The sequence below is a fragment of the Pempheris klunzingeri genome, chromosome 13 (assembly GCF_042242105.1).
Source record: "Pempheris klunzingeri isolate RE-2024b chromosome 13, fPemKlu1.hap1, whole genome shotgun sequence".
Taxonomy (NCBI): Eukaryota; Metazoa; Chordata; class Actinopteri; order Acropomatiformes; family Pempheridae; genus Pempheris; species Pempheris klunzingeri.
The window spans coordinates 20,459,741-20,473,320 of record NC_092024.1 but is presented as its reverse complement, the minus strand read 5'-3'; the positions used below and the strand labels follow the sequence as shown (position 1 = coordinate 20,473,320).

Here is a 13,580-nt window from a genome sequence, read left to right as displayed (position 1 = left end):
TCTCTCTGCTTCCCGGTCTGCCTCTGTGTGTTTGCACTTTCTTCCCCGAACAGTGGTGAGAGCACCACTTTCAGTTTTGATTCTTTGTTTGTTTTCTTCGCCCCACTCATCGTCACTGTGTGCTCGCTGTCATTTTATTTTTCTCGCTCTTCAGTCCACATCTCATCACTGTTTACCTCATCCTGGAAGGAACTTGGCGTCCATCCAGCTTCAGAGCATCTTTATGTACTGAAGAGTCTCACCCACAGTTTCAACAGTTGGAGGAAGTAGATGGTGAAGACATTTTTGTGTTATTGTGCGTCCAAACCTCCTAATGTCACTTGTATTTAATTGTCATAATCCCACAGTTTGCTAAATAATCTTCCAATGCTACAAACTGATGAAGTGCAACAAAATGTGCAGATACAATCCACAAATTAGTTTTACTCAACTCCACATTTACACATCGATATAATCCCTAAATTTGATAGTTTAATATGATGTTCAAACATCGATGTTGTTATAATCCTAAAAGTTGTTATTGTACTCCAAATACAGAGTTTTTGACCCAAAACTTGTTATGTTAACTTGTTATTTGTTATGGTCCCGATATTGTTTGGCAAAATCTCCCAAATTTAGTGAAGCTCTATTAAAATGTCCTCCATTGTCAAAAATGTGCTGATGTACCAAAAACTTTGACATTATAATCCAAACAGTTTGCTTTAGTTTCATAAATTCAGGACAGTTGTGAGGGGAAGGTTTGTTGTTATTATGTGCCTAAATCCCCCCAATTTGGTACATTGCCCTCAAAGTTTTGTTTTTTTTATTTAATTTGGTACAAGGCTGCCCAAAGTTTGTTAATTAATATAATCCCAAAATGTGTTATTGTGCTCCAGAATGTGCTGATAAACTCCCCAAATTAGTTTCAGTGCCTCTAGACCCCACAATTATATGTTATAGTCACCAGTAATATATTACAGTAAAATCCCCAAATTATAATCCCAAACAGAATTTCAAATTGTTATAGTGCTGCACCAACAATTGGTACAGTGCTTAAAAAAGAGCTGGTATAATCCCCAAATTTGTTCTACTTACCCCAAACCCCTAAATTTGTTATTATAATCCCAACTTCTTCTGTAGTTTCAGGAGCCTGCTCATGCCAGGGACAGCTGTGTGATGAAGACTTTTATTGGTCTAAAAGAAACTGTGATCAATAATTCAGTTAATGACTGGATGACTGGTTACATCATTTCAAATACTGCCACTGCAAATGCACAGATACACTTCTGCTCAGATAACCATCTCTCTTCCTGCTTCAAAAAAAACATGACAGTGATGGTGCTCATGCTGCAGCGACAGCTGTTGAATTCGGGTGTATCAAAGTCAATTTCACAGCTTATCTAAAGGGGTGAAAATTCACAGACAACTGGGGAATCTCATAAAAACTGTGTTGTGTATACATGGGTTGATTCCCATCATTTTCAGGCCATTTTTCTAAATACAGGATGTCAGAAATTGTACACCATAAATATCCCTCTGTGTTGAAAGTCCATATCGCAGCCATAAAAGCTCAGAGTCCATTAAACCAGGCTGGGGATTCGAGCACAGGGATGCTTTCCCATCAGCTGATCTTGGCTGAGTCTTTATCGGACATGTCTTTAGTGAGGATGACATAATAATAGAGAAAAAAAAATGATGAGCTGTCTCAAACAAACCACGACATCAGCTGCAGGCAAGTGCAACTTGATTCTCTGGGGCGGTGAAGTTCATTTGGGACGCTCAGAACGGGTGCTCCGAGACAAATATCGTCAGACGTATGATGGAGCTGCCTCTGAAGTTGATGACGTTGTTGACCGTGACCATCTCCAGGTCCAACACCACCTCCTTTGGTCCCTTAATGGGCCGTGACAAGACGAGCGTGGCGCTCACGTTACTGGTTTGCTGTAAGATGAGGAAGACAGGAGAGGAATGTGAGGAATGAAGGGCAGGAAACAGTTGAATCTGACAGCTGTGCATGACGGAGGAAAAGTTTCAGGGCTTTGTCATATCATATCGAACTAGCAAACACAAGCACAAAGTCAAGGAAAGTTAATGTGTTTTCCACAGTGAGTAAGGTCAGAGCGGGGCTTGTTTGAACAAGGACAACAGAGGGTCACTCAGTAAGAAACAGTAAAATCTCCTGCAGTCATGTAATCATGCCACAGATAATGTGTTTCCTCCCAAACATTCTCTGCTGAGTCTGTATTAAACCTGAATTTAATGACAAAAATCAGCCTCCCAAACACATAACACACACTTAATGCGCCATCTACTGGCTGCACACATGTTCTACATCCTCACAGCTCTTCACAGGCATTCGGTCCTGCATGTATTTGTGTTTTACTTGGTGCAGAGAGTTTTTGACTGCAGATATTTTGATCTTTTAATGGAGGAAGAGCTCAGGTGTTACTGATAACATGAATAATGGCTCTGATCTGTTCAAATGTCTCAGTAATTCAGGCTTTATTTTTCCCTACGCCTGTTGGTATGTTAACAAATGACATTAGAGCTGAATGATTTCTTTCCTCGGTTTGTACACTGACAAAAACTGATTTACCTCAAAATCTGACTGAGAATTTTTTTAATGTACGCTTTTTTTTAAACACAAATCTACATTCTTGTTTAAAAGAAAGTCTTAAACCTAAAATTAGACTCTAAATACTCTAAATGTTCTCCAAGCTGTCTGTTGGGATTTTTACTCTTTGGTGAATGACCCTTTTTTGCCCCAAATCCCTTGCTGATTGTTAACCTCATTGTGTAAGACTTCCTTCCTTCTCTGGTGCTTAGAGTTTGCGTTCAGTAGGTGGCGCTGTGTTCTTTCTCTATTAATCCATCCTACTGTAGCTCAGGCTTACTACCCACTTCTTTCTCTCTTTTTTGCAAATAAACTGTTGCTTGCTGCTGTGAGAAACACAAACACCACCTCTTCCTGTGCTCCTGAGGATTATCCTCGGAAAATCCTCTGCACAAGAAATGGAAATCAATATATAAATGTTACAAAGATGCCCTGCCTTCTTATCTAAAAGGTCAGTGTCTCATTCATCCCTGAAGTACTCACTCTCATGTAAAACTCTCGCCCGTCGTTGCCCGACTTTATCTGGAAGATGTAGAAGGCACCGGGGTAGCGCGTGGTGGCCTGCATCTGGAAGATGTCTGCAGGCACACTGCGCCCCGACGACAGGTCCATGTGTCGGTACAGAATAGTGAAAGGTTTGTCCCTGCAGGCAGGGTTCTCAGCTGAACACATACACTGACTGCAGAGGAGGAGACATGAGGTTGGTTTAAGATTTGGAGAATATAACAAACAAGTGATGCATTCAAAGGATGAAAAACAGTTGGGGGGGAAATGAAGCGACACACTCACTTGTCACTAACTTCTATGTAGGGAAGGTGGCACTGTAAAGGATCCAGGCATGTATAGCCTCCCTGGAAATTGAAACATACTTGTGCTGTTGTACAGGTGTTGTTACCAGTGTCACATTCATTGATATCTTTAAAATCAAACACACAACAGTCAAAGTCAGTTAAAACATCATCATCATCATCATCATCATCTTCAGAGAAACAACATTTACAAAGCATCAACAATACAATATGATTGTGCCTGGAAATGCTACAAAAAACAAAGAGCAGATAATAGTAATAAATTAGGTGACACTTGTTTTAAGCATTAGCTGATGTAAAAACTGATCAGTAAACATGTGCAACTAGTCTAAATGCTGCCTTAATTCCCTTAAATATCTTCAGTGTAGCATTGCTGGTGGAGATTTTAACCAAATAAAACCCACTAAAAAAACACATTTTAGGTAACAGACAGAAAATATTCGTTGTACAGTGGATCAAAGTAAAACAGGAATAAATTAGATTCAAAGCTTTCCATGCACAAAAACAATTTGAATGCAGCTGTATGAGTCCCTGTATTTGCCCCCTGGGACACTGCTTCTAAACTGCGGCCAAACCAGCATTAAATATTAACATATATTCAGTTCCGTCATTCTTCAGTAAAGACTGTGTCACCGTCTCCTGAACTTTACCTTCACAGCTCCTGCCGTCCTCATATACATAATATCCAGGCGGACAGATGCAGGAGAAAGAGCCGGGCGTGTTCACACATCTGTGCTGACACAGAAACTCAGAGAAGCTGCACTCATCCAAGTCTACAGGGAATTCAAAAAGGGATTAATGATCAGCAGCAGGGTCGTGGGTTTGAATCTGACCAGGTTGACTGAGTTTGTGGATGGTTTGTCTGGAGACATGCAGGTTTAAAGAGGTCATAGGTGTGTGTGTGTGTGTGTGTGTGTGTGTGTTTGTCTGTCTATAGTTTATACTGTATGACAGCCTCTCATCCAGTCTGAACTGGGACGGACTGCTGCCCCCCGTGATGCTGCACAGGGTGTGTGGTTAGAAAACAGATGGATGGACACACAATTTTAATACAATAATGAATTGTATTATCAAAGCAAAGACCACATAAAGCTAAAGTGTATCCACTTGATAGATGTACAGCTTTGCTCATTTAGAGTGATGTTACTTTGTCTTTATAAACTGCAAAGGGTCTAAGTAGTAAAGTTTATGTAGCAGATATTCACATGTATCTGGGTGAAATATTCATTTGAACAGAGTGTATAAGTGTTACTCTACTGAACATTAATGCTGTGTAAACACATATTTAAAATTTTAAAAGTCAGAAAATGCTGAAATCTTACATTCAAGATTTACAGTACAAAATGTATTAACAGTAATATCTACTTAAAATATGAATTCTCTCTTTCAGAGAGTTACATTATTATATATATCAGATTATTGGAATATTATGACTGACACTTTAACACATAAAATAAATTAAATGGAGAAAAAGTACTTTCTCTCTATAATGTAGGATTAGAAATTAGCATAAAATTGAAACAGTCAAGTAAAAGTACCTCAAAAATGTATTAAAGTGCAGTACTTGGGTAATTGTGCATAGTTATTTTCCATCACTGCTGTTTAGACGCCATTAAAACACAAAAAAAACACAACCAGCTCGTCTCACCAATGCAAGAAGCGCCGTCGGCCGCCAGCTCGAAGCCCTCGTCACAGTTGCACATGAAGGAGCCGTAAGTGTTGAAGCAGCCGTGACTGCAGGGTTCATCCTCACACTCGTCCACATCTGGAGAAACAACAGTGGGCGGGAATTTAATAGGACACTGGAGCACAGCCTGGATGTGTGTGTGTTTATGTGGGTGTGAATGATTGTGTATTGAATTTTCCTCAAGTGTACCTTTGCATGTATTTTCTTTACAGACGTACAACAGACATACAGCGAAGTGATGTAAAACAATATGTACAGTTTAGTGTGTGTGTGTGTGTGTGTGTGTGTGTGTGTGTGTGTGTGTGTGTGTGTGTACCTTGACACGTCCTGCTGTCTGGGTTGAGGATGAAGCCGGGGTCGCAGGAGCAGGAATAAGAGCCGGGGACGTTGGCACACAGCTGTTGGCAGTAACCATAGCGACATTCATCAATATCTGGTCAAAAAGAGAGAAACAAACTGGTTATGAGCCATAACACACAAACACTGTACGTCTGTTTACTGAGACAGAAGTAAAACCCCAGACTGTGGTATGACAGTGAACACACCACCTTCGTCTTGATTTGGTAAAAACTGTGCTGAGCTGCTTTACTGCACGTAACATGAAGAGGGCGCCGTCCGTCTAGATGAGGGCTGGAGGTTTTAAGAGGAAGCAGCATAGTTTTCTCTACATCAGCCAACAGTGCTTACATGTAATGTGGTCTTAATTTTAGGAAATACTTGCACTGATTTCCTACTTTCTCTCTCTCTTGTTTACAGTACTGGACCAAGTGTGATGGACCGCTTCTTTATCATAATCTGCTTCACTGCCGCATCAATTTTGAAGCAATTAATTTGCAGAAAGTGATAACCTGCTTCACAGAGATGCACCATCTCAATGAATAATTAGTCTGCACCTTTTTCCACTTTATTCTTCATGAAAACACCACCAGAGTCTGTTATAACTCTTTCTTACTGGTGATTTCAAGGAAAACATCAAACTCTTTCAATGTTATAAAACCACTGAATTCACATTATACTTCATACACTGTTTTCCAGATTCATTTTTCACATTAATGCACAACAATTTAAGGGGCTTTTAAGGGGCTTTCTGTTAGTAACTCAATTAGTGTACAACAGCAATGATCACTGTGATGAATTAGCTTTCCCAAATGAGTTTTAAATGACTCTAAGTTGATTATCAGAGCCTTTCATAAGCTGAAGTTTCTATTTTAGGTACACACAATGTGAAGGTAATTGGCTTAAAAAAAAATGCAGAATCATTTCTTCACTTTCAATTTCACTATTACTTTGACGATGGACGCTGGTGTTTAGAAATGCAGCAGTCTACTCACCCTGGCACTGTCCACCGATGAGCCAGTATCCCTCGGTGCAGGAACAGGTGTAGCCACCTGAAGTGTTGATGCAGACCTGGGTGGGGTTACAGTGATGAGAGTTTGTCTCACATTCATCAATGTCTGGAACAGAGAGAAGGAGCAGAGAGGGGAGACGTTACTTTCACCTGCAGAGATCAGAGAAGCCAGCAGGCCAAAAAGTTTTTAAACTGATCTGAAATGTATCTTTTCTTTAGCCTTTAACTTATTATGACTCTCCTCATCTCTCGTTTTTGGTTTTTGCTTTGCACTGTGCACTACTTCCCTTCTTTTCAATGCTGTATTTTACTTGATTTATTCTTCTATTAATCCAATTTTGACTTTTTTATTTAATATTTTTATAGGTTTATCTTCCATTTTATATTATTCATTCCATGTATTCTATTTCAATCTATTTTGATGTTTTTAATATATTTTATGGTCATCCTATGCCTGTTTAATGTGAGGCACTCGTGCATGTCATGTCTTTGTTGTAAAGCACTTGGAGCTGCATTTTGTGTATGAAAGGTGCTATACAAATAAAGGTTATGATTATTATCATTAGTAGGGGAGAATGGGGTTGAGTGTCACAGCTGGGACATCCAGTAGACGCTATATTCAAAATGAGCTGCTATAAAAGTCTGACTTTAATAAAAGCTAGAAAAATTCCTTCATTTTACAAAGAATAATTCAAACAAATAATCATGATTCACATTTATGGTTTAAATAATTAGACAAAAAATAAGAGTATTATAGAGATGGTGATTCTAAACTCAACTCAAAACTTATAAAAACTGTAGGGACCACTAACTCCATGCATTGTGATGGGTTTGGTCTTTTATGGTTAATAACTTGCTGTCAAAATAAGTGCAAAGAATGAATCCATTTCATCCAAAGGCTTAAAGCTTCCCTCTAACGTAGGAGTGACTACTGTAAGATGTATTGTTAATGAGCCGTTAATACGAGAGTAAAAGGTGTGACAACAGCTCTGGTCTCCCCTAGTGGCACCTAGAGAAGTTAATCAGATAGATTCCTGTATTAATTAATCAACTAAGTGATTAAGTAAGTAAATAAACCACTTTATTTGACTGACCCTTCTTCTTTCTGTGTTTGAGCAGAGTGGGTTTGTTCTCATTCACAGTACTGATGTTATATTTCAAATTAAGAAGTACAAGTCACACAAGCTACATCAGTCTACTGATGGTAACTCTACTGCAGTGTTTCACAGTCACATTACTTGCTCGGGAGCATGTCCACTAGACCAGAACTGTCCCTGCTGGCTTGGAGATTGCACCGGCAACCTTCAAGCCAAAAGTCTGTTTCTCCAACACTCAAGTTTTCACCACCCTGTGTTTAAAAAAACTCTTAACACAACAGTTCACATTTCAATGCAGCATCAACTTAGGACTGTTTTTGCACACGATTAAAGATTTCTCAGATTACAATCTGAATTCCTTTGACGCCCCTGGAGCAGCTCACACTCTACATCATAACAGCCACATTTCCTTATGAGGATATGACAAATCATAAATTCCAACCTCTGTTTGTGGTTCTCAGACCATGAAGTCACCAATCTCTAGAAGACCGGTGGGGGAAGTGGGTGGGAGCCTGGCCTTTTTGTTTTAACAGGCAATGATAAGCGATAACGTCTGTCGGTGGGACCGTTGCCCTTTGTGCCAACTTGGACCAGTGGCCCTTCACGGGGGTGGAGGAGGCCCGGAGCGCTCGGCCGCCCGCCAACAGCTACACGGCCTCAGCACCTGCTTGCAGTTACCAGTCAAAACCTCTCTGTACGATCCTCATCTGCACCCCATGTGTAGCCTTACTGCAGATCTCTAATGTACGGACACACATACACACACACACAAGCTGTAGGAGCGTTTCAGTTCAGCTCCTTATATAGACTGTTTTCATGAGCTGCTGCTGACAGTCCTGATCAGCTTCATGAGAGACATGATTGATGGGCTTTGTCTGAAATGCCCGAATGGTGATCACATGTAGGAAAACTGAGAAAACCTGAACAGCTGAAAGATTTCGACACCAAATTTGTTCACAAACTGATTCAAAATAATCCCCAGTGGCTGCTAATGCCGGATCCTCATGTCAGCTCATCATCTGCTCTCAAACCAAATGGAAAACACACTTATCACTGATAATGATCAGAAGCAATTCATAAGTGTGTGATGTGAAAAATATCACAATCAACCACCAGATCAGCTGTGATGCACTTTTGCATTTATCCAAAAGCCCACAAGGTTGGAATTTTTTCTCAAGCCACAGAGTAATCCTTCAAGTCGAGCAAAAACATGAAAATCCCCCAAAACTGGAGAGGAAATTAACAGACGGGAGAGCATCCGATCCCAGGAGGCATCATTTGACTTATTTAACTTAAAGACTGCTGGTTCATGTGATGATACAACAATGTGTGAAAGTGTGTTTTAGTGAACTGGCTCCTGCTTTAAAGGGTCAGTTCAACCAAATTATAAAAACATATCTGCCACTGTTCATGTCTGGTCATGCAGGTAGTTTTGCTTTTGTTATCTGCCTCCAAATGTTTCTGCAATTAATCCAGTAATGACAGTGAATGAAATATCATTTGTTCTTAGAAAAACGATGTCAGCAACTTGTCTTTCAAGAAACGGCCCTTTATTTCAGATTATCAATAAACCCTGCTGTGAACTGTTTTCATAAAGACTATTTCTGTGGGAGACTGCAGTTCGTTGTTTTTGCAAAGACGTGCTGAACACCCCTGTCCACATACTTTTGTGTAATTCTGCTCTGGTTTGGGGAAGGCCTTTAAGTTCCAGTTAAGAGGATAGTTTAAGTTTTTGTGAAACACACTGAGCAGCTTTACTTGATGTGACTTTGGTGAAGAATTTGAAACCACTCTCGTATGTGTCTTTTCAATAGGCTGGAGCCAGGAGATGGTTAGTTTAAGTACCAAAATCAACGCAGCAGCACCTCTTTATCTTGTTTGTTTCATTAAAACCAATGTGCTAAAGCAACAAACTGGGGTTCCAAGTTGGGCCAGGCTATATTCTTTTTTTTTTGTTTAGATTAAACAAACAAAATGTAACGTATTCATCGGAGAGCTTAATGATTGATGATGACTATGATGACTATAATTCTGGTTCCAACTTTGAGTCAACAGTTTGGGGAAAGCCCTTTCCCGTTTCAACGTGACAATGCCCCCTGCGCACAAAGCCAGGTCCACAAAGAAATGATTGGTGTGGAAGAACTTGAGCGGTCAGCACAGAGCCATGACCTCAACCCCATCCAACACGTTTTGGATGAGCTGTGAGCCGCGCTTTATCACACATCATCAGTGGGTGAATGGGAGCAAATCCCTGCAGCCAGGCTCTCAAATCTTGTGGAGTTTCTTCCCAGCAGAGCGGAGGCTGTTACAGCAGCAGATTAATGCACATGGTTTTAGAAAGTGTATCTGCATGGCTAGACATCACCAGGGGTTGGGAAGTAATAATGTCTTTCTGCTGCAAGGATGGGATTCAGAAATCAGCTGAGAGGGATATAAAAAATATAATAAAACACCATAAACCTGCTTGTAAAATGCCTTTGTAGTGATATCTGACTTTGAAAAAGCAGCCCTGCAGATGCATAAGCACATACCCGAGGGCTAATTTCTTCTATTGTTCTCCCAGACTGGTGCCATTAGTGACACTGATGGAGGGTAGTGCCATTAACTTCAGTCAAAGCCACGTTTGTTGAAGGTTCAGACAGGAAGTCACAGTCTGTGCAATTTCTGCCCCATAGAAGCATCAATCACCAACCTTTTACATTACACACACACACACAGACACACAGACACACACACACACACACACACACACACACACACACACACACACAGACACAGACACACACACACGCCATAGCGGTGTGAGGACTCGTTACGATTGGCTCCCACAGAGGCATGCCTGTTCTCCAGGCCCGGCTTGGGCACAGATTTGGCAACAAATGACCTCATCTTTGGCACTCTGATGGTGTAGTTTACCCAAACTACACCATCCAAAACCCACCCAAACCCAAAAGGTTGCGAGCTGAATCCCTGACAGACCCTCTCCCCTACAAAGAGAAAACAGTCTGTATTTGTGCATGAGTTAAACCCTAAAGCTCTCTTTAGAGGGAGAAAACTGAACTGTATGTGTACATTTTCCACTCATTACATGGTCACGGCTGATTCATTGAAAACGACAGAAAAAACACCCCTATTGGACTTCAGGGAGGCCAATTTCAACAGCTTGTCCCAGCTGGACTCACTAGGATAATTATGTTAAGATGTATTTAAGACAGCTGGGCGGGAACATCTGACATTAAGTGTTTATCAGACAGCTGGGGTCTCTTGCAGTTGTGAAATTCAACAGAATCAGTCAGAAAGCAGAAATTTCCCCTCTCTGCTTCGGCTCGGCGACGGCAGACATGCTGCTGCTGCAATGAGCATCAAAGAACATGGGCTCCCATGAACTGATGGATTCATGCATTCCCCCGGAGTTCAACGACAAACTTTAACGACTTACACTGAATCACTGGCCTCTGCTGCTTTCCCCTCGTGTCACCCCATTCATCCAGTTTCACTCCAACATCTGACAAACAGCAGGAGGTGGCAGATGTCTGGGCCGGGCTTTCTCACAACATTCACATCTTTCAAGCAGAGTCACTGCAAAGATCCAGCAAAGGGGCTGGAAACTGCAAAATAGCAGCAGGAGACCAAAGACACCATTCAGCCTTCCACCTCTCACAGGTAGCCATGCAGTAATAATTCTTAAAACTTGGTGTGATCACTTCAACTTTTACACTCTGTTGGCAGCAAAGACAACCAGTTAAAATGAAGATTCCCATGATTATGAAACCAGTGTTAGAGTCCAGTAGAGCAGATGTAACATTCATGTAAAAGTGGATCCCAACAAAAGGGCCACAAGTTAATCTGATTTGATACAAGGTGACAAAATAAAATACATTTTCTTGGATCATTTTACATCTTCAGGCCCCTAAAAGTGAAAATAAAACAATCTGACTAATAAAAATCACTTTCTTGAACATAAGCAGCCTGTGACAAAGGAGTTAGGCAAGTAGACATAACTTCCTTTTAAGGGGTCACAATCCCTCTCCGCAGGAAACAGCAAACTGACTTCAGGCTCATTGGAAACACTGGCTGTCTGTGATGAATGAGATTACATGCTGACCCGTTGTGAACGGCTGGAATTATGAAATGCTATTTGTGTGGCCGGTATAAGAAAAACAAGTGGAAACAATGAGCAGCACTTTTGGAGTAGCAGGAGACTTTTGATAAATAAGAGCCACAGACTTGGGTGAGGTGGTATTTCGTCCATGTTTTTAAATCTCTTTCCTGCCCTATTAACCACCTCACACCCCCTTAGACTTCCCCACTGGGTGAGCTGCTTGTACCTGTAACAAAGTAGTAATACACTGTATTGGTACTTTCACTGAAGGAAAGGATCTGAGCACCCAGAGAGCACGTCTGCAGACGGTGACTCACCATTACAGGTGCCATCCTCTGCAGGAGTATATCCCAGGATGCACTGTGCAGTGGTCCTCACTCTGGGGTAACTGGGCTCCGCAGATCTCGGAGGACCTGGCAGGAAGGTGTCTGAAAGCCCAAGCGATGTGTCCGGGTAAACTGGCTCAGGCAGGAGCGGAGTCTCCGGTCTGTACGGCTGGTTGTACAAGCTCCTTGGGATGCACAGGTAGCCTCCATTCTGGTTCACACAGTGCATGTCCCCTCGGCAAGCATCTGGCAGGATACGACACTCATCCACATCTGGAATACAGAGGGGCACACTGATAAGGCCACTCCTGCATCCAGAACATCTGTGGGCTAGTGATCCATTTACTTCTCACTATCATGGTAGAGGGTTCACTTCTTCTGCTCCACACTCCTCTGTGTTTTTACTCTGGATAAGATTCTCAATAAACAGTTATAGCTTTTAACAGTATGAGAGCAGAGTCATGTCACTTACCTAGACACTGTCCTGACCTGCGGTCATATGCAAAACCTTCAGTGCAGGTCTAAGGAGAGATGATCAAGAGGTTATGTGAGTGTGTTTGCCCTTTTGACCATAATTCGTGTTGTTTGGACTCTTTTCTAACAAACTAGTAAAAACTATTCAAACAAAATTATTTTCTATGGAAAGTCAAATGCAAATAAAACAAGTTCTTCCTTCCCATCTTTACATATTGACTTTGTTTAAATGCAGTTTTCTTGACTACATCAAATTGAGATGTCACAACACCATTTGCAGACTATGACCATGATCTTGGTCTAAATGAATGAAATTCCTGAAAACATGACCTCAGTGAAGGAAGGAGCTCTGTTACCTGTCCGTGTCCGGGCTGGATACAGAGCAGAATAAATACCAGAGCAGCCAACATCCTGCAAAGAGAGGATTTCGAGTTTTTAATCTCTCCTCAGAGATAGCGCCGGTGAAAAAACAGGAAGCATCCCGTTGCATATTCATTCAAACACATAACTTCAGGAAAAACAACTCAACTAAGTTCGTTACGCAAAAGCAAAGCGGAGAAATGGAGATTACTGACCTTGCAGAGGAGTAAAACCTAAAGCCACGTATTTCAAAACGCATGGTTTACGTTTACTCTCAAAGGAAAGATTTAGAAGACCCGTAGATTCTCCCTAAATCCCCTCACCACTACCCTGCAGGGCTCACACCACCCCCCAACTATGCGCCTTTACGCGAAAGCCGACACCAGGTTTTCATTAACCGCTGTCTGGTCGAGCTGAAGCTTCGGTACATTGACCAAGTGTTGCACGAATGCCTTTTCAAAATGGACTGTTCTGTTTCTGCCTCACTCTGTCGACTATACAGATTATTTAGCAATGCAAATTGACGGGCCCCCTCCGAGCACTTTCACAACAGCTGGATTTAATCAGGGAGGGCCAGCCCCCTCCAGTCAGAGCGCACAGAGAGGCAGCGGCCCCACAGCGGCGCACTCACTCCGACGAGCTGCTACTCCTGTGCTGTTGGGGGCCAAAAAGGCATAAAGCATACACAGTGGGTGTCTGTTTTCCAAGAGAGATAAACAGCCCCCCCTCCCCCTCTCACACGACTCCTCGCACAGCTGAATGACACTGCACATCTGGCGCAGCC

The 13,580-nt window shown here is 41.7% G+C and overlaps 1 protein-coding gene across 2 annotated transcripts; it reads right to left on the bottom strand.

Annotated features, from left to right (window-relative positions):
• Positions 1-1,151: 1,151 nt before the first annotated feature.
• Positions 1,152-13,296, bottom strand: fbln5 (fibulin 5). 2 transcript variants are annotated; one of them, XM_070842174.1, is made up of 11 exons: positions 13,012-13,296; positions 12,793-12,847; positions 12,435-12,483; positions 11,954-12,235; positions 6,421-6,543; positions 5,406-5,522; positions 5,051-5,167; positions 4,053-4,175; positions 3,383-3,509; positions 3,077-3,272; positions 1,152-1,920 (listed from the first exon to the last, which is right to left on the bottom strand). In XM_070842174.1, the coding sequence occupies exons 1-11, from the start codon at positions 13,053-13,055 to the stop codon at positions 1,759-1,761; spliced, it is 1,395 nt and encodes a 464-aa protein (XP_070698275.1). In that variant the 5' UTR covers positions 13,056-13,296; the 3' UTR covers positions 1,152-1,758. The 2 variants fall into 2 exon arrangements, with proteins under 2 accessions (XP_070698275.1, XP_070698276.1); XM_070842175.1 differs by having other exon boundaries at positions 5,406-5,487; positions 6,497-6,543.
• Positions 13,297-13,580: the final 284 nt, after the last annotated feature.